At 49.6% G+C, this 21621-nt stretch overlaps 1 protein-coding gene across 1 annotated transcript in view; it reads left to right on the top strand.

Moving 5' to 3' along the window:
* The window catches only part of EXOC4 (exocyst complex component 4), a 268855-nt gene extending 251661 nt beyond the window's left edge, over positions 1-17194 (top strand). The window contains exon 16 of the mRNA XM_042052282.1: positions 16828-17194. Coding sequence (XP_041908216.1) covers positions 16828-17065 — 238 coding nt within the window. The 3' untranslated portion in view covers positions 17066-17194. The remainder of the gene's footprint in view (positions 1-16827) is intronic.
* The last annotated feature ends 4427 nt before the right edge of the window (positions 17195-21621 follow it).

Here is a 21621-nt window from a genome sequence, read left to right as displayed (position 1 = left end):
ACAAGGTCCCCCCGGAGCCTCCTTTGCTCCAGCCTGAGCCCCTTTCCAGCTCCCTCAGCTGCTCCTGGGGCTCCAGCCCCTCCCCAGCTCCCTTCCCTGCCCTGCACATGCTCCAGCACCTCGATGGGTCTGGGGAACACTCACGTTACTCAAACCCATCTTTATTCCAAGGCCAGGTTGGATGGGGCTTGGAGCAGCCTGGAATAGTGGAAGGTGTCCCTGCGCATGGCAGGGGTGGGACTGGATGATCCTTAAAATCCCTTCTCACCCCAAGCATTCCATGATTCCACGATCCTGTGAAAGTTTAGGATGGAGGACGCAGCTGGAGCTTGAGCTTTTATCAAACTCGCGTCGAACTCTGCATCACTGCTGGGTTGGATCCCAGGGCTGGAGTGCCCTGGAGTGCATCTTCGGCACTCCGGGCTCCTCTCCTGCCCTGGCTGCCGGGCAGGGCAGTTTTTTCTTGGATTATTCCCAGATTTCTGCTGTTCCCCGCTGCACAAGGCTGTCCCGGGCAGGAGGAATCAGCAAGGACCTGCTGCCATCTACTGGGAGCTGCCGAGGGAAAGGGAAACATTCAAACATCCCAGCGCTCGGGAGGAAGACTTTTCATTGCCAAATCTTACTTCTCTGGCTGATTTTACTCTTGATAAATACCGTGGTTGTGCCCGGGTTGCCCGAGCATGGAGCTGGTGGAGGGAGTCTTCCTCTGAGAGCCATCCTTGAGCTTGATTTGTGTGTGGAGAGCATCAGGTCCAGCAAATCCTGACCCAGATCCCTTTGTTCAGGGTCAGGTGTCTCTGCAGAACTCCCGAGATGCTCCTCTGCTGCCTGTGGGTGAGGGAAGTATCTCAGATGTTCTCCTTGGAGCTGCTCTCAAGCCAGGACTAAATTTGGGGTGTTGAAATCATTCAGTTTGAGTAAAACCCATGTCAGCTCAATAAACAGGGCACTCTAATGCCTGCACTTCATAGCCTGAATTGTGAAAGGTAAAATCCCCAAATCTTCACAGTCTGGATCCCAGGAAGTCCCTTCCCTACAGGGGATCCAGGGACAGACCAGGCTCTGGAGGAAAAGGTTGCCTTTGCTGACAGCATGGGAAAGTTGTGTTGTCTCCATCACAGGCTGGACTCGTGTGTCTGGAGCACGTCCTTGTTTGGGTTTGCAGCTTTTAATTAACAAGGCTGCTTTAGTTTTCAATTAAGGACTCGCTTACAACAAAATCCGCATTTTCTTTCCCTTTCTTTTCCGCCTTGTTTGCTCCCCCCTGTAGTTTCCACTGAGCTTTGATCTCAGTGCAGGTTTAATTAGCTGTAATTAGTGGTTTCACTGCATTAACCAAAAATCCTGATCGCAGAGGATTAAGATCCACCCCTCAGCTTGATGGCCTCCTCCTCCCCTTCCTCCTGCTGCTTCCCCAGGGGGATTTAGGGGATCGGAAGGTCCCTGTGTGGCCCTTCCCCAGACGGGTGCTGCCCCTTCATCCCAAAGAGCCGCCCTGTTATGGGATCATTAAAATTCCCTGGAACAGATCCCCCATCCAGGCATTTAATTCCCACTTAAATCTGCAGCTGCCAGGAGTTTTAGGATGACTCCAATCTGTGCCTTCGCAGCACTTACTGGGGACTCTCCCTGCTTTCAGTACATTTGGAATCATGGAATTGTTTAGGTTGGAAAAACCCTCTGAGATAAAGTCCAACCGTTCCCCCAGCACTGCCAAGGCCACCACTGACCCCATGTCCCCACGTGCCACATCCACATGGCTTTAAATCCCTCCAGGAACGGCGACTCCACCCCTGCCCTGGGCAGCCCTTTTGGGGAAGGAGTTTTCCCAGTATCCAGCCTGCCCCTCCCCTGGCCCAGCCTGAGGCCGTTCCCTCTCTCCTGTCCCTGTTCCCTGCCAGCAGAGCCCGACCCCCCCGGCTGCCCCCTCCTGTCAGGGACTTGTGCAGAGCCACAAGGTCCCCCCGGAGCCTCCTTTGCTCCAGGCTGAGCCCCTTTCCAGCTCCCTCAGCTGCTCCTGGGGCTCCAGACTCTTTCCCAGATCCTTTGGCCTTTTCAGCCAGGTGCCTGCTCCAGGTTTCCCACACTTTCAGCTTTTCCAGTCCTTCACAAGGTCCTGGAAGCTGTGGAGTGGCCAAGTCCTTTGCTGAAGCCTCCCAGCTCCTCAGCACAGGATGGAGAGGAGATTTTGGAAGATGTGACTCTGCTCTTCTCCATGGATGTGCACAGTCCTTCTTCTCAGGGCTGCTCTAAAATACTCCTCCCCAGGACAACCCTTGAGGCTTTACACCCTGTAGTAACCCCAGAGTAACTGGAGTAGGGGCTAAATTAACACGGCACTTCCTCCACCCCGACCAGGCTGGGTATGGGAAGTCACGGAGCATCCACTGTCCTTAGGAATCGCTCCAAGTGCCAGAGGAAGCATCTAAAAATATCAGCAGGCTCTGGAAGGCACCAGTCCTGCTCAGCCTTCCCAGTGTTGACTCAATGTTTTATTTTGATCAGGCATTTCAGCCCTTCCCGGAGGCGCTTTTAATCTTCGCTCTGTAACCTTTAAAGAGAGAGGTTTTCGTGGCCTCTGCAATGATTTTTTTTTTGCCTGGATGGGGATGTCTGAGCTGCTCCGAGTAAAGAGATTAATTCAATTTTCCTAAACTGGAAATGGACTGAAAAACTGAGAGGCTTCATTGACTTTTCCTCACTCGGCTCGTGGTGTGTTAGAGAAACAATCAATGGGGGTGAACTTCTCAGCCAGCAGAAACCTGGCGTTCCCATCTCCAGGGAACCGGCTGGGGAAGATGGGAATAAACATTTTTAAGAAGTCTGGTTTGGCCAGAGCGCGTTCCTCCTCCGTCTTAAAACCATCAGGATAAATTCTCCTGGAAATGAATTACAAACAAATCCCTCATTTATCCCCGAGGTGACAGTCTTTTGCTGATATGTGCTTTCTGGAGACTAATAAGTTTTGAATGTCGGTGGGGCGGGGGAAGGAAAAAAATCAAAGTAATTACTTTGTGTTCCCAAGCTCCTTATTTGAGTAGGTGCCTGTGTGTTTATCTCCCTCTGTCATGCTGCATTGCTAATGGTAATTAAAAGCAAGGGATTTTTCTTGCTGGAAGTTGTTCTTATTTTCCACCTTTAGTGATTTTGGCCTCGGCGACGACGCTTTGCCACCGGCCAGTTACTTGTGAACTGCTCTCGTAGAAGGTCTGAGTTCAGGAAACTCTGCTTGTGCAGCTGGAATTGGATCATTTTGTCAATGCAGGCCTGTGCAACGTGAGGTGGGCGTTGGTTTTTTTCAGGCCGGGGTTTGGAAGCACATCCTGGAGGTGTCCGTCCTGGCGGCCACTGTCATCTCCGTGGTGGCTCCGGGAAATCACGGAGAGCTCGCCGGCATTTGCTTTATTTGCACAGGATTCGGGTTGGTGGTGGTGGCAGTGAAAATGTGGAGCAAACCCATGTGGTCCGTGGTCGGGAATGGGGTCTGGATCCTTGGGGAAACCCACCCAGGACACTTTGGCCGTGGCTCAGGGGTGGGACAAGGAGTTCTGCTGGGTCCCCAGCCTTGGAGGGGACTTCAGTTTCTCCCTACACTTCATTTTCCACAGGAAGCATGGAAGATGTTTTGTTGGGAAGAGGTTTTGGCTGGGAAGAGGTCACAGGGCTTTCCCCACAGGCCCCTCAGGCTGCAGAATCTTCGACCAGGTCTAAAGTCTGGATCAGGAGGCCAAAATTGCCGTTCCACCACGGTGTCCAGATCGTGGAAGGTTTTTCATCCCACAGAAATACAAGGATGAGTGTCAAAGCTCATTTTTAGGTTGGGGTAAAGCCTCTGTGTGATGGATCCAGCACTCTTTAGCAGAATTTTGTGTGCCCAGAGAGCCGCTTTGTTTGTGTGCTTGCTCTGAAACTTCCGTGGGAACATTCCAGCAAATCCTCTTCTCTCTGTCCAATCCAAGGACCTTCCCCTCGTTCCCTGCACTTCCACAGCTTCAGGCTCTGGAAGTCACATTGAGCACCACACGAGGGGTTGGGCTGGAGGCACAGAGGCAGCAGCGTGCAGGGATGGAAATATGATCCAATGGAACTCCAAGAGAAGAAGAAGAGGGAATTCCCTTGGTTTTCCTTCGTTAAAGGGTTTTTTTGCTTTAGAGTCGCAAAGCGCAGCAGCTCCCAGCACACGGAATGGGCTTCACTGGATCGTCTTCATTTGGAATCCCAGAATCATTTGGGTTGGAAAAGCCCTCGGAGATCATCAAGTCCAACTCTTTACCTGTCACTGCCGAGGTCACCACTGACCCCTGTCCCCAAGTGCCACATCCACATGGCTTTGAAATCCTTCCAGGGATGGGGACTCCACCAAGGCTGGAAAACCCTTTTGGGGAAGAAACCTTCCCTGATAGCCAACCTAAACCTCCCCTGGCACAACTTGAGGCTGTTCCTTCTTGTTTTGTCTACTTGGGAGAAGAGCCCAACCCTCAGACTGAGCTTGAGCAAACATCCAGAGCCATCCCATGGGAACAGATCCCACTGTGAGTGTATGGGAATGTGAGCTCCATGTCTGAGCTCTCCAATAACCTTGGATCTCCTGTCTGGGTTAGAAACTGGTTTTTTCTCCCGTGCTTAAAGGTGGGCTCTGTGCTGGATGCTGTTCTGGGAGGTTCTGATGAAATTCCCAACAAACAGCTTTAAGGGAAAGGACAGCTTTTTAAGAAGGGAATTTGTGTGACACACAAAAAAAGAAATGACAAAAAAAATAAGAGAAAGACCCATCAGTGTGTCACGAGCAGCCATCCCAGGCATTTGTCTGCAGCTGAGGGAAAGGTAAAGATTGGATTGTCAGCTGGAGATGCATCTCTATTGCCTGGCTCCCACCTGCAAATGGAAGCAATTAGGAAAATGTCCTACCTTTTTCACAGGAGGCAGCATCTTCCCAGCACGAGCCCCACAGCCAGAGAGACACGGATGAGGCCTGAAGGAGCAGATTGCTTTGCCCTGTCAGTCAGATCTCATTAGGACCTGCAGTGCCTCAGACCCCGTTATCAGCTCGGGGATACCTGATAGCAGGGCTGAGTGAGGGTGCTGGAGTCACTGCTTGTCACTTCTCTGGGCTCCGCAGTCAAATCTGCCACAGGTCTCTCTCTCTCTCTCTCTCTTCATTAGATTAAGCCAGGAGTGAAGCTTTCTGACCTGCTGATGCACCCTGGAACCAGAAATGTTTCCCTTGGAAGGGGTGGGAGCGGGCAGGGAACGGCTGGGAGGGAGGAAAACGTCAGTGTTGGGACAGAAAGGGGCGGTGAGGACGTGGCCAGGTCTGGGAGCGGGGATTGCGAAGTGAGAGAAGAGAGGAGGAGGAGGAGGAGCAATGGCCCAGGGCCAATTCCTGGTGGGATAGAGGAGGGAAAAGGGAAACTGAGGAAAGGACAGGAATAGCAGAAGTGAGAGGACCAACAGGGTCAAGCCATGCCACAGCATTGGGGTGGAGCAGGGATGTCAGCAGATTTAGCCCAGGAACAGCAGGGTTCCAGCTCTTTAAGTCATTCACGGGAGGTTTAGATTGGGTTTAGGAACATTTTTTCCCCCCAGAAAGGGCTGCAAAGCACTGGCACAGCTGTCCAGGGCAGTGGTGGAGTCCCCATCCCTGGGAGAGTTCAAAACCATGTGGATGTGGCACCTGGGGACATGAGTTAGTGGTGACCCTGGTGGTGAAATGGTTGCACTGGACACTTGAATTCAGGTAGATTGAGATACATTCCTCCATTTCCTTAATCACCAAGTTCTTTAATTCATTGACTTTTGGTCTGGTTTGGAGGTTTTGGTGAACTCAGGGCTTAGTGGTGAGTCCTGGTGCAAAGCCCCATGTTCAGCTGGTGAATCTAAATAATCCTAAATAAGGATTTCTACCAACTTCATTCTGCAATCAGGAGTTTCGTCCTTCACCTTCTGCTGAGGACCCGTGCTAAGGGATGTGCTGGTCGTTCCAGGTGGTGGGATCTGTAAAATTCCCAGCTATCATATCTTCAGGGTTTATTCTCCTTGGCCAAAGAAAGTCCCAAGATGGTTTTTCCACCTTTGAAATGCTGAGAGCTGGAGCTGATGCTGCTGGGGGCACCTGGGGACCTTCCTTTCTCACTGGTGCTGAAGGATTGATGATTATGGGGGGAATTATCCTCATGCCAGGGAATGTTCTCAACAGTCAGCCATCTCCTGGCTCTGGGATCACAGAATGGTTTGGGTTGGAAGGGACCCTAAAGCCCATCCAGTCCCATCCCCTGCCATGGTCAGGGACACTTTCCCCTATCCCAGGTTGCTCCAAGTGCCTCACCACCCTCACATGGTCAGTGGTGGCCTTGGCAGTGCTGGGAATGGTTGGACCTCATGATCTTAAAGGGCTTTTCCAACCTCAGTGTTTCCATGATTCCATGGTTTTGTGGGATGGCTGTTGCTGGGTTGGATCCATCCCGTTGGACACACAAGGAGCCTCCCTCTGGCCCCATAATCACAGAATGGATAAGGTTGGAGGGGACCATGGTGGGGTCATTGATCCTTGTCACCCTCAAAGCAGCCTTTGAGAGAGCAGAGAAGTTCTGGACGAGGTGTCTCCAAAGTGCCTCAGGAAATTCTCAAATGGGAATTGAGGGAGGTCGATAAATTAATAAATTACTACAGAAAACTCCAGGTTCAGCTCTCCCAGCAGAGTCCTTTGGAGGTTTTGTGCAGTTGAAGGTGCGTTTCTGGAAGGAGATGAAAAGCAGTTCAGAGAATTGCTGTGCTTCTGATGGCTCTGATCTACTCCACCAGTCCAGAAGCAGTGCAGGGATTCTCTTCTCCCTCTGTGGGGACCGGTTTTGTTTCCAAGGAGTCACATAAAAAGTGATGAGCAAAGGGATGCAACTCCAAGGTATTCCACTAGTAAAACCTGTTTTTTCCATGCAGCGGAGAGTGGAGATAAAAACCACATCTACAGCTGTGGGTCTCACCCTGCACTGACGTTGCCTTGATAATATTTTCATTTTAAATGCTCAGATCTGTGCTGCCTGGCAAAAAAAATATTGTAGTGAAGCTCTATTGGCTCAAAAATTTGGGATAATTGGAGCTAAACCCACCAGGAATGGCCAGAAGAGGCTGCAGTTGTGCTGCATACGGCAGTGTGGGAGCTGCTCTTTTAGGAGTGGTGGGTTTCAGTCCCTCTAAATAAGACTTTTACCCTCAGAATGATAGAGAGGGAAGAACAATTTCAGCCAAAAATGCTGCAAATGAGCAGCAGCTGCCCATAAAAACCTGTGGCCTCAAACCTGGAGGTTTCCAAGCATCAGGAGAAGTGCTGAGAACTGGCGGAGTTGGGATGAAATGTTCCTCAGGCCAGCAGCCAGCACAGAAAGCAAGGAGGAGAGGGTTGAAGCTCTTAATCCCTCATCCAGGAGATCCACAGTTCCATGTTGATGTCCGTTACTTCTGGACATCTCAAAATTCGGCCTTGAACCCATCCTGGTTTCTTTGTGTCCCATTTCTTCTCCTTGGATGGTGGCAGTCATGTCCTTGAGGTCGTGGTGGTGGTGGCACTGATGTGATGGGTCACTGGGTCGGATTGGAGGCTGCTGCAGGATTTGTTTCCTCCTGGTTTGGGTAACTCCGTGCCCAGCAGGTCCCTTCCCAATGTCAGCAGTTTCTAGGCTGGATCAAGGCACCACGAGAGAAAAAAAAGGGCCATGATGCAAGAGAATCCTAAAAAATAAACTCTTCCATGAAAAACATCAATGTGATCAAGAAAAAGTTATAACAAATTTGATCTGGTGTCAGCTTGCCCACAAAAACTCTCCATTCCCTAATTTTGGAAGCCACCACAGCATTCAAAGTAAATGAACAAAGGTGGCCAGAAAAAAAACATGGAGTGGTGTTTTCAACAGTTTGGGGCTGTTTGTGCGACCCCAGCCAGGGGTTCAAAGCTCCTGGGAAGCACCAGGGCCTGACCACGACCTACAACAGGGAAACACGGAGTTGTGGAACCCAACCATGGCCTACTACAGGTTCCTGAGTTGTGGAACCCAACCCCAGCCTACTAGAGGCAGACATTGACTTGATGGACTCTGCACAACCTACTCCAGACAGAAATTGATTTATTAAACCCAACTACAGCCTACTACAGACAGAAACTGATTTGTTGGAATCAACCATAGTTACTACAGGTGAACACTGACTTGTTGGACCCGACCACAGCCTAATACTGGAGCTGACCACAACTACTCCACACACTGAGTTGGTGGACTCAACCACAACCCACCACAGACAGACATTGACTTCTTGGACCTGACCACAACCTACTACAGGCAAAGATTGACTTGTTGGACTCAACCATATTTACTACAGGCAAACAGTGGCTTGATGGACCCAGCCATGACCTACTACAGGCATACACTGACTTGTGGAACCCAACCACAACCTACTGCAGGCTGACATTGATTTGTTGAACCTGACCGTGACCTACAGCAGGCAGACATTGACTTATTGGACCCAACCACAACTACTACAGGCTTAATGGACCTGACCACAACTACTACAGGCAGACACTGATTTGTGGAACCAATCTACAGCCTACTACAGACAGAAACTGACTTGTTGCAATCAACCATAATTACTACAGGCAGACACTGGCTTGATGGACCTGACCACAGGCTAATACTGGAGCTGACCACAACTACTAAAGACTTAGTGGACCTGGTCACAACCTACTACAGGCAGACATTGAGTTGATGGAACCCAGTCACAACCTACTACAGGCAAACACTGACTTGTTAAACCCAACTACAGCCTACTACAGGCAGACATTGACTTACTGGACCCGACCACAACCTACTACAGGCAAACGCTGGGTTGATGGACCTGACCACAGCCTAATACTGGACCTGACCACAACTACTACAGACTTAATGGACCTGACCACAACTACTACAGGCAGACCCTGACTTGTGGAACCCAAACACAACCTACTACGTTGACTTACTGGACTCAACCATGCGTACTACAAGCAGACATTGACTTGTGGAACCGAACCATACTTATCACAGGCACACATTGACTTACTGACCACAACCTGACCACAGCCTACTACAGGCAAACACTGGGTTGATGGACCTGACCACAGCCTACTACTGGACTTGACCACAACTACTACAGGCAGACACTGACTTGTTGGACCTGACCATGTCCTACTACAAGAAGACGTTGACGTGTGGAACCCAACCCTACTTACCACAGGCAGACACTGACTTGTTGAACCCAAGCACAACTTACTACAGGCAGATATTGACTTGTTGGATCCAACCATGACCTACTACAGGCAGACACTGACTTGAGGGCCCTACTTGAGCTTCTGCCCCATTCACTGTTCTGTCCCCACCAGGCACATCCCGTTGTGTCCTTCACCCCTCAGCAGCTCCCAACCGCTGCTGGTTTATCAAAGCTCAGCTGGCACCACTGAGCACGTCCCCGATCGCATCCAGTTCCACATCACTTGATCCGAAATAAAGCCGGGGTGTTGCCACAGTAATTGTTGATCCCAAAGGGGAGTGAAAATGGTGGGGTTTTTTGCTGACTGGAGCAGTCTCTGCAGCACTTTCCATGGAAGTGCTGACTCCCTCTTCTTTCAGGCTACATTCGTTCCCACGTTCCCTCTCATTTATGCATGAGGCAAGGGGAAAAATCCCTTTAATATTCCTTGTAAACTGGCAGATGGTATAGATAATTTTTTGGTTTTTTTACTATATGCAGTAAAATGCAAATGTGTGTGGCTTGTTTGCAAATGCTGGCATTAATAACTGATATTTAAACAGGCCAGATTAACACTTTTACTGATCTATTAAAAAGATTTTTTTCCAATCATTTGCACACTCAAAATCAATTTTAATACAACATGTAAATTGAATTTAATTTTTTTATATAAAATTGCATTTATCTTCCTGAGCCATTAAATTTACTATTTAATATGTACTTTCCAGCTCACTTGGCTAGAATTTCATTGCTCTTTATCTGTATAAATTTAATTAGCCTTGATATCATCAGTATATTATAGAACTAATTAAAGATTTAGATAAGTGCTGAGGGTGCTTGTTTAATACCCTATAAAGTTCCATTTGGAGAGCAAGAATTTCCATCTTTCATTAGGATCAGCCGGTTCGGAGCTCCAAGGAGTGGCTCAGACATTGTTTTTTGAAGAATTATTTAATGGGGTTTAATGGATTTATCCTTCCTTTGAAAAGCTGTGTAATTACTGTGTCTCCCTGCACGCTGGGAGGGAGCTTGGAGTTGTTCAGGGATGGGTTTTAAGTGCTCCGTGCACGTGGTGATGCTCAGAGATCCCCATTCACAGAATCCTGGGGTTGTTGAGGTTGGAAAAGTCCTCCAAGGTCATGGAATCCAAGCTGTGCCCGATCCCCACCTTGTGACCAGCCCAGAGCCCTGAGTGCCACATCCTTGGACACCTCCAGGGATGGGCACTCCAGACCTCCCTGGGAGACCAATTCCAATGTTCACCAACCCTTTCCATGAGGAAATTCCTGCTGATGTCCCACCTGAGCCTCCCCTGGCACAGCTTGAGCTCATGTTCCCAGCAGGGCAACGTTGTCCAAGTGATGAACCCCGGGAGGAAGGGCAAAGGAAACAAGAAGGAAATATTAATGAAGAAAGAATAGATAACATGGATAAATATCAGGATAAAAAGGAGGAGGGAGAACAGGAGAGAGCTTTGGGAAGGGTAGTGACGTTCTGCACGTCCCTTCCCCTTCCCTTTGCTAATGAGCTCTGCATTTCAGCGGTGATTTCTGTGTTTGACAAAAAGCTCTGCAGCGGTGACAAACGCAGTGACAGAGCTGCATGTGGCACCCAAAGGTGTTGGCTGGGGGTGGGTTTAATCCCGAACTGCCTTCATCTGTATAAAAAGCAAACCCCCAGGTGAGCTGATTTGTATGTAGGGCTTCCTGCGCTGTCTCTGTGGTTTAAACTTTAAAAGGGAGAATAATTGGAATTTCTAACGAGGTTGTCTCTAATTAGAAGGTTGCACTTGTGCCCTTTTGAATAAATACAACTGTTTTTCTTGCCTGGCTCTGTACCTGATCAGAGCCCTGTGTGGGTGCTGAGCAAGGGGTGAGGGCTTCCCAACTCTGATACTTTTTGCTGCCTTGGATAAATGACTTAATTTTAATTATTCTTCCAGCTTTACAAAGAACCAGCCAATATTATCCTTCCATCCCTTGGTTGGTTAATAAGGGCTGTGATTTGCAGGGGTGTGAAGCACCACTGCACTCCAAATTCACTTTGATTTCCTCCTCTCATGCTTTGTTTTCTTTCCCAAACCATTTCCCACCTTGGAAGTTTGCACATTTTAGGTTTTTAAGTGGGGTTTTTTTATGTTCTTGTGGTAGCACAGCCCCAGACCCACGTGTGCCTCCTGCCCCAAATTCTGCCCCGTGTGGTGATGGGGCAGCTGCTTCCAAAGGGCTGTGGATGAGCACAGAGACGATGGAGATCACAGTGATAGGAACATTTTTTGCCTGCTTTTGGGGTTTTTTTCAGTCCATGGAATCATGTAGGGGCTTCTTCCTCACTCCAGGCAGACAGAAGTGTCCAGGTCTTGGTGTGGCATCTGAGAGGAGCTGAGGTTGACCAGAACAGCAAAACCATCTCTGATGTGAACTCCTCTAAAGCACTTTGGGTTCTTCTGGAGGCACAGAAGGAGCATTCTTGGTGCTGTCCCCAGAACTGCTCCAGGTTAACTGAAAATCAAGGAAGAAACCTGACCAAGTGCCCCCGTGGAATGGTGTCCCGCGGGTGATGGTATTCCCTTATTTTAGGGTTGTAGCTGCAACTTAGGATGAGCAGTGGTTGGAGAGTGGAACTGGATCCATCCCTGGAAGTGTCCCAGGCCAGGCTTGCGTTGTCCCAGGTTTCTTGGAGCAGCCTGGGATAGTGGGAGGTGTCCCTGCCCGTGGCAGGGGGTTGGAATTCTATGATCTTTGAGGTCCTTTGCAACCCATCTGTGATTCCATGAAAAGCTGAGATGCAGCTGTCCCCTCCCATCCCTGTTTTCCATCTTGTTGTCAGAAGCTCTGGAGATGGAACAAGCAGCTCCCTCCCATATTTGCAGATTTTTGGTTTAAAATGCTGCTCACTGACACATGTGTGCAAACATCCCTGCAGTCTTCACGAGGCGCAGAAATTACAGTAATTGCTGCTTTACCTGGATTTTCCTTCGGTGTTCTGAACTTTAAAAATTACCTTCACAAACTCCTGCTGGCCGGAGCTCAGCTCTCCTGCCCCAGCTCCTGTAACCGTTCTCAGCTCTTCCCCAATTCCCACCTCTAATGACTTCAAAGGGAAAAATGCCCCATGGGATTTTCTTCTTGGTCAAGCCAGGCCTGAAAATCCATTTATTCTGCCTTATTTGACTGAAGTTACCTCATTTCTTGCTGTGTTTTCCGGTTTTTTTGCACTCACTCTTGTCCCCTCTCTGTTTAAATGTCATTGTTCCACCATGATCTGCAAATATCAAAATTGAGTGATTTTATAATCACAGCTTCGGTCTTTTTTATCATCTTCAACTTCTTGCTTGTCCTATCTGGTGGTTTTCCATAAAATCAAAGGATTTGAGTTGGAAGGGACCTTAAAGATCATGGAATTCCACCCCTGCCATGGGCAGGGACACCTTCCACTATCCCAGGTTGCTCCAACCTGGCCTTGGACACTTCCAGGGATCCAGGGACAGCCACAGCTTCTCTGGGAATTCTCTCCCAGCCCCTCCCCACCCTCATCATAAAATCTTCCTTCTATCCCGTCTCCCTCTCCCCTCATTTAGTTTTTATCCCGATTTCCTGTAAGAGCTTCCTACTTAACCTTTGGGACTTTCCCATTAGAGCAGCAATTCCGGGTGCTGCCGAAGCGCCTCCCTAATCCCCCAGAAGAGAGGGAGATAAGGGACAGGATTTCGATCTCTCCTTTTTTTGTTGTTCCCTTTGGCTAATTCAGCCCCCAGACTGGAATTCCTGCCCGGTGAATCCATTCCAGCCGGCACTAAGGCAGAGCAGGAAGGGATAATTAAAGTGAGATCCTTTATTCTGAAACATCACACCCAAGGTCCTCCTCTGAAGAAGACATCAAGTCGTTCTCAGGGAAATCAGAATTTCATTTGGAATTCACCTGGCCACCTTTTGAAAACTTCTTTTGGTTTTTTTTTTGGGTTATAGGTGAACATTAGCATTTAAATGGAGAATGGTATTAACAGCCCTCAGAGGAGCTGGGCTCATCCTCATTGCCTTTCCCGAGATTTTTTTTTTTCCCTAAGTGAGAAAGCTTCTTAATTTTTATTCTCTTTCTGCAAGAACAGAGTTCAAGAGACCATTTTTTAAATGTGGATCTCTCTCTATATACAAGCTCAAAATGCCTCCTTGTGAAATGGGTTCGTTGTTGGCAATTTGCTGTTTTCTTTTAAAAGTGCTGCTTAAAACCCAACAAAACAAACTGGTTTGGGGGTCAGGTGGCTTCTGCACTTTTGGTTGGCCCACAGGATGTTTTTTTCCTGCAGCTGGGAACCATTTCCATTCCATTAAAGGGATATTTAACCTTTCCTATCTGCTCTTAGCACAGAGCTGTTCTTCGTGTCATGGTGGACCTTCCAGGGGCAATTCCAGATGGGTAAAGGGAGCAGGGAGAGTTCAGTTTTGTATTCTTTGTTCTTAGGTTTGTCCTAAAAAATGCCAAAAAAAATTCAAGGCAACTTTGCACTCCATCCCGTTGCCAGTGGTCAGCGGAACAGGCCCCGGGTGTCTTGGTTGAGATGTGAGTTCATCATATGAAAAATGGATTTTATTTTTTAAAAATTAACAAGTCCTTGCCGTCCAAACCATCAAAATTAGTTAATTATCCTCTATGAGCAGGATATTAATGATTTGGGATACCTCAGGCAGTCCTTCACTCCTCATTCCCCAAAATATTGCCATCGACACCGGAGCTGGATGCCAGTGGAGAAGTTCTTTTACCATCCTGAAGAGCTGAAGGCTTGGAGCAGATTAATGCTTCCTCCCCTCGTAAAGAGCAGCTGTTATTCCGTAGGAACTCGGGAGAGACACTCCCTAAGAACCTGTTCCATGTTTTTGTGTATAAAGCCTCTCCGATCAGATCAGCTCAACAAATCCCACTGGTGCTTTTCAGCAGAACACAAATAAGTGATGACTGTGTGAATAAACATGGAAATAAAAGGATTTCCCTGTTGGGATGAGTCCCTGGGACACTTTGTTCCCATCAGCTGCATTCCCACAGCCCTGGAATGGGTTGGGTTGGAAGGGACCTCCAAAGTCATCCACTGGCCGTGGGCAGGGACACCTTCCACCATCCCAGGCTGCTCCAAGCCCCGTCCAGCCTGGCCTTGGACACTTCCAGGGACCCAGGGGCAGGGAAGTTTTGCTCCACAGCCTTCCCAAGGTGCCAGAGCTCCTTAAAGGAGGGAACAAGGACTAAAGCTGCACAACCTGGTCCCTGGCCAAGCTCAGCAGCACAGCCCCAGCTTTTCCTCACAGCTCCTTCCTCACCTGTCCTAAATCTGGGCTGACTGACGAATCCTGCACCTCACAAACACAGGATTCATCTGTCGCTCTTTTCAGGATCAGATTATTTTCTAATTAAAAATTTCCTCTGAAATAAAAAGGGGAGCAAGCAAGGCAGCAGGGAAGGAGCACAAGGTGTGCATTTTTAATTGGGTGCAATTAAAAACCTGCCGCTCCAGCGTGGCAGCGCCTGCGGCCAAGCCCGATTTGCATGAGTAATTATTCACTCCATTCCAGAGTCTGCTCAACTTTGCCTTCCTTGTCTTTGAAAGTATTAATAAATATTGATCAGACACTCTCCTGTTTGCCTTCGCCCGAGCAGCTCTGATGGACTCAGCCTCTGATGTTATCAAATAATGAAATATGAAAGAGGCAGTGGGATGAGCCTCTTGTTCTGTGATTTTTTATTTAAGGCTCTTCATTTTCCTTTCACGAGTGTGTTTGGCCCTGCCATTATAAACCCTCTTCTGATTATCAAGAGGAGGCTGAGGAAAGCGAGGTGTAAAGGATGGAGGGAATAAATAAACGGAGGACAGGTGAGGGGAATGTGCTCCGTGGAACGCCGGGAAACTGCTTTGTGTTTGTAAAGTTGAGGTTTAAAACTGAGGAAAGGAATTAATCATCATCAACAGCTCTGTCTATCATCTGACAAACAGGTTAATAAATAATTATATGGGATTGGCATTCCTATCCAAAGAGGAAATTTAGCTTCCCAAGCTTTCTTTTGGCTTTAACGTGGGCACAGCCGAGCACGGGGAAGCTGATGTACCCTTCCCAGATCCGCAACCTGAGCAGGAAGAGCTTCCAGGGCTCAGCAAGGGATATCTGGGGGGAGAAGAGAAGGGATCAAAGCAGGGGTGCCACTGGATGGGCTTTAAGGTCCCTTCCAACCCAAACCACCATGGTCACCACTAAACCTCATCCCAGTGCCAATTCCAATGCCTTTGGAACACTTCCAGGGATGGGGACTCCACCCCTGCCTGGGCAGCTGTGCCAGGGCTGGAAAACCCTTCGGGGAAGAAATTTCCTTTACTATCCAACCTAAGCCTCCCCTGGCCCAGCCTGAGGCCGTTTCCCCTTGTCCTGTCCCTGTTCCCTGGGAGCAGAGCCCGACCCCCCCCGGCTGCCCCCGCCTTTCCAAAAATCCCTGATTTTGGAGCCCTCATTCTCCATCCAGCAGCCTTTCCTCCATCTCACCTGGCTCCATCAGCAGCTGTTTGGGCCCAGTCTCTGGGCACAGGAGCTGAAAATGCAGAGCTCTGAAGGCCCAGAGCTCGGCAGGTGAGGTCTGAGAGCCTCCAAAGCTGCAGCCACTGCTGTGATTTGCAGTCTGGCAGTGTTGGGTGCTCTCTGCAAAGGCACAGCCACCCCTGAGAGCCTCAAAGAGGAATTCAGTATTCAGCTTTGCCATGCTTGCCCTGGTCGCTGTTTTGATGCATTCAAGGAGGACAGGAAGGGAGGGAAGTGAGAACTCTTCATGGAGCCCCTGCTCCTGAGTTTGAAATCATTTATTCCACCTGCCCTTGTTGTCCTGCAGAAGCTGGAGGAGTCATGCAGGGACCTCATCTCAGCTGCTCCAGCCCCTCCCTGCTTTGCTCCTCAGACAAAAAAATGCTGAATATTTGGCTGGAACAAATCCTTGCTGTCCTGTAGTGCCTGCAGCCACACCGGGATCCTTTCAGTTCTCCTTCCCTGAGTCTCCTGAAGGTTGAGAGATTTGGTATCACTCACCTGGAGAGGAGAAGGCTCCAGGGAGAGCTGAGAGCCCCTTGCAGGGCCTAAAGGGGCTCCAGGAGAGCTGCAGAGGGACTGGGGCCAAGGCATGGAGGGACAGGAGGCAGGGAATGGCTTCCCACTGGGAAAGGGGAGATTGGGGTGGGATCTTGGGAAGGAATTCCTGGCTGGGCTGGAATTCCCAGAGCAGCTGGGGCTGCCCCTGGATCCCTGGAAGTGTCGAAGGCCGGGCTGGATATTGGTGCTTGGAGCAGCCTGGGATAGTGGGAGGTGTCCCTGCCCATGGCAGGGGTGGCAGTGGATGGGCTTTAAGGTCCCTTCCAACCCGAATCATTGTGGGATTTTAGGATGATGTTCAGTAGGAGGATGTCCAGGCTTTGTTCAGCTTTCTCTGCTCGTGGCACTGCTGAATAAAAGCAACAACTTTTGGAATTCTGCAAAAATAAAGGTCTGGACCATCCAGCAGCACAATTACCCAGGTTTTTTTTTCTCTTTCCAGGCAGTACTACGAGATGCTCTACAACACAGCAGATGAGCTGCTGAACCTGGTGGTGGACCAGGGCGTGAAGTACACGGAGCTGGAATACATCTACGCCCTGAACCTGCTGCACCGCAGCCAGACGGGCGTGGGGGACCAAACCACGCAGAACATGAGGCTGCAGCGGCTCAAGGAGATCATCTGTGAGCAGGCTGCCATCAAACAGGCCACCAAGGACAAGAAGATCACCACTGTGTGACCTCCTCTGCCACCCAGCTCACGTGGGGCTGGCGGGTGGCACCTCCAAGTGTTTTTGTTTGGGTTTTCGTGTTGTTTGGTTTTGTTTCGTTTTGTTTTGTTTGGGGGTTTTTTGTTTATTTGTTTTCGGGTTTTTTGGGGTTTTGGGAGGGGGTTTATGTTGGTTTTCTTTGTTTGGTTTGCTTTGGGTTTTTTAGGGTTTGGGGGGTTTTTTTATTTTTTGTTGGTTTCTTTTTTGTTTGGTTGGAGGGTTTTTTTGGGTTTTGTTTTGTTTTAATCAAAGGCAAAAGCGCAAATCTTTTGGGCATTGTGGTGAGGAGGCAAATGCCATTTGAGATTTGGGGTTGGGGTGGTTTCAGTGTGTATCCACGTAATGCTTCCTTCATGTTCTCCCCGAAGCGATTCCACAGCAGGAACAGCGTCCCACTGGGGTTTGGGGCGGGATATTCGGCTTTGCTCTGTTGCTGCTGCTTCGCCTCGAGATGCAAAGGGAGCTGTGGGGTGGGAAAAGGGAAAATTGGGTCTCAGAGGTTCAGACCACACTGAATAATCAGCACCCTGCCAGTCAAGCCCAGACCTGTTGGTCACACGGGGGGATCTTGATGGTTTTGAGATGTTTTTTGGAGAGCTCTGCCAGTGCTCTCTCCAAGTTGTAGCCACGTGAAGTTTTCTGCTGTTTCCAATGCTGAAGGATGGAGTTGTTTATCCCTTCAGGTGCTGATCAGCCAGTTCTCCACGTGGGAGGTAACACGGGACCATTTGTTTCCACCTCTCCTCTTTCATTATCCCGGAGCCATCTGGCGCCGGCTCCCGCAGCGCTGCGTGGATGCAGGAGAAAATTGCCAATATAAAATAACAAAAAACTTCATTCTCTTGTTCTGAATATTATCTTTGAGTCCCCCCCAGCTCAGAAGAGATTTTGTGGCTGTCACTTGATGCACTGGAAGGATGGGCAGGGGTTGTGTAGCTCAGCACCAATGATCAGCAAGGGCATGAGGGCAGATCCCAAATCCAGAGCACCATTTCTGCCCTGCCTTGACTCTGTAAATCCACCTGGCAAAAGGTTCCTTGTTCCTCCAAAATCGGAATACGCCGCACTTGTATTTGCCAAGAAAATTGGGGACCCAGCTGGGTTTCCTGTGCTGAAAAAGGTTCTCTCTGAGCTGTAGGTGCTTTGTGTGTCAACCTTGAAATTGCAGAATTAAAGGATGTTTCAAGGCTCTGGTGGTTTGGCTGGCTGTTTTTAAGAAGTGTCATTCCTGAGGTGTTTAAAAGATTCCTTTCCAGGGCCAAATTCAATGTTCTCCAAGGCTCCATCAGTGGGGAAATGATTTTCTGAGTCATTCAGTCCAACCCTCACCTGCCACAGACCAACTCAAGAGGCTTCTCAACATGCATGTGAAAAGCAGAGCCCATCACTTGTCATTGTTAGGAACCTTTTTCTGGGGTTTTTTTCCTTATTTTATTCTTAATCCCGATTTCTCTCATGTCTATATTGGCCGTTAACTGCAGGAGTTCCTCCCTTTTCCTGATGGGTTTGTAGGAGGGTGGAGAATTCCGTGAGGGATGGTGATGGGATGTTCCTGGGATCACAGATCTGTGCTCACCTGCTCGGACATTGAGAAGTGCTGCGGTGCAGCTCCTGCAATCCTGGATATTCCCTACCCAGCCTCTGGAAAAGGGAAAAGCAGCTGCTTGGTACATGGAAACCCCATTTCAGACCCTTTGAGGTGCAGGAGTGATGTGTGAGGAGCTCTGAATTCAGACTGGGTGGCTGTGGGCTAACATCAGGTTGGGTTTTATTCCCTTTGACTTTAATTTCTTCCTAATCTGAGGCTCTGCTTTGCTGATCTCAAGGTTTGCAGTCCACATTTCCCACCCACCCAGCAGCTGTGCTGGTGGGGGCCAGGACACATTGGATAAAATCAGGAAAATCTCATCTTTGGGAGTATTTTTGCTTCTAAAATAAATTATTTTAAGTATTTTTCCCCGAGCTGCCCCTCACGTCGTCCATCACAGCCCCACAAGGTGTGAACAGAGCAGCAGTGACTCAGGGACTCACCTGCAGCAGGTGGAGAGGAAGGAGAAGCTTTAGCAACTGAGGTAATTGGAGCTTATAATTAACTGGTGTCTCTCCTCAAGTGCTCAGACTCTCAGTCCCCTCCAAACCTTCACGAGGGAAGTAAATATTCCCTGGGAATTCCAGGGATCACACCGTGGAGAAAGGCAGGAGCAGCGTGTGGAATGTGGGAATCCAGACCCCGAGCACCTCATTCCAGCCCCACACTGACATTCCCTGCTCCAGCTTCCTCTCCACATCACAAGAACGTTGGACTCAATGATCTTAGAGGTCTTTTCCAACCTTAATTCCAGGATTCCAAGAAGATGTTGCAAGAAAGAATCCTCATCCAAGAGTCCTTGCTGAGTATTTTTTCCTGGGAAGGAGGTTTTGGAACGAACCGTGTTTTCCTCCCACCGAAAGTGTAGCACACCACGGCTGTTGGGATTGTGAAGCACAGACGTTGGGTTGTTTATCTCGGAGAGTTGCTCAGCCTGGAGAAAAGGAGGCTCAGGGGGAACCTTCTCACTCTCTACAACTCCCGTACAAGAGGTTGTAGCCAGGTGGGATTTGGTCTGTTCTCCCCTAAGCAACAGGAAACCTCCTCAAGTTGCACCAGGGAAGGTTTAGATCGGATAGGAGGGAAAAGATCCCCTTGCAAAGGCTCTGGCCTGAGTGTTGGTGTTTGTTTCAAATCCTCCCTCACTGACAGGAGATGGAGTGGGTGTGGGGGAGAGATTTTGGGAACATTTTTTGTTTACTGAGCTGGGCTGTGGGTAGAGACAAGCTGTTGTGGTTGGGAGTAAATAACTCCTCAGACAATCACCTCACCGTGTCCACACACCCTCCTCAGCATCCATCTGGAGCCACATTTAGGGGGCCAATCCTAAGGGGGTTGAAGAAGAAGGTGGCTCTGACCCACCAGGGGCTCCCGAGGTGTTGCCATGTCCCCTGAGGGCACATTTGGTCACCAGGTGTCTGGAGTCCTCTCCACAGAGGAGCCACCACCTTTTTGGGTTTGGGCCAAGTCCCACAGTCCCTCGTTGGTGCTCAGGTGTCCTCGTGATCCTGTCCAGATTTATCAGGCTCTGGCTGTCCTGGATTTAGCAGCTCTTAGGGATGGAACAGAAGCTCAAGGCTCCTGAAAGCACCAGCCCTCGGGAAACTTTTCTGCCTTCCCAGTATTGACTTTTCCTTTCTTGTTGTCTGGTTCCTATTTCTCCGTCCCAGCCTGTGGAACTCAGCCCCACAGGGCATTTGTAACACGTTTGCAGTGGGACATGGTTTCCCAAAGGGAAAAAACCACAGGAGGGTGTTGGAAATGGTGCAAATATCCCAGGAACCTCCTTTATCTTCGACCTGAGCTGCACAGAGCACGATGTACCCCAAATCTGCCCTGCAGGAGGGACCCAGTCCTCACTCTGGGACAGGAGCACAGAACATCTCCAGTTCTGCATCCAGGGCTGGAGCCAACAGCAGCAGGACCTGGAGCTGCTGGAGAGAGTCCAGAGGAGGCTCTGGAGCTGCTCCAGGGCTGGAGCCCCTCTGCTCTGGAGCCAGGCTGGGAGAGCTGGGAATGTTCCCCTGGAGAAGAGAAGGATCCAGGGAGAGCTGAGAGCCCCTTGCAGGGCCTAAAGGGGCTCCAGGAGAGCTGCAGAGGGACTGGGGCCAAGGCCTGGAGGGACAGGAGCCAGGGAATGGCTTCCCAGTGCCAGAGGGCAGGGCTGGATGGGAGATTGGGAATTGGGAATTGCTGGCTGGGAGGGTGGGGAGGGGCTGGAATGGAATTCCCAGAGCAGCTGGGGCTGCCCCTGGATCCCTGGCAGTGCCCAAGGCCAGGCTGGACACTGGGGCTGGGAGCAGCCTGGGACAGTGGGAGGTGTCCCTGCCCATGGCAGGAGTGGCACTGGATGGGCTTTAAGGTCCCTTCCAACCCAACCCATCCTGGGATTCTGTTCCCTGCTCCAGTCTTTCCCTACAAATCGTTTTGCTGTCCTGACCTGACCCTGCAGGACACAACAGTTCACAGACAAAGCCTGGAGGTTCTGTTCTGTAAATCCCCATGAAATGCTGGCAGCTGTGCCAGGAATCATTCCATGGAAGTGCTCCTTTAGTGCTTAAACAGACAAGGAAATACTTCTCCAGACCGCAAGGCTAAAACGTTTTCATGGGGGCTGTAAAAGTTCATGAGGGTTTCACAATTTCCTTTTTACAGCCTCATAATCTTTACCGGGTTTTAATTATCCCACGATTTCAAAGCCTGCACCAGACACAATAGGAAAGGTGGAAGGAAAAGCAAATTGCTCTGGTTCCTTTCGTAGTTTGAGTGTCAGCCTCCAACACATCCTCTCCTGAGGGTTCCTTCCCTCTTCTTATCCTCTTGATTAAGGATGATACAAACCTGCCTGGAAGATATAAATTCATATATTGGATGTGCATAGATAGGATAGAGATGGATGGATGGATGGATGGATGGATGGATGGATGGATGGATGGAT

Source organism: Corvus kubaryi, unplaced genomic scaffold, assembly GCF_017639235.1.
Source record: "Corvus kubaryi isolate FWS band 111438036 unplaced genomic scaffold, C.kubaryi_AGA036_p1.0 135, whole genome shotgun sequence".
NCBI classification, from domain to species: Eukaryota; Metazoa; Chordata; class Aves; order Passeriformes; family Corvidae; genus Corvus; species Corvus kubaryi.
Note: the sequence above shows the minus strand (reverse complement) of the source record. Positions and strands in the feature narration are given on the sequence as shown.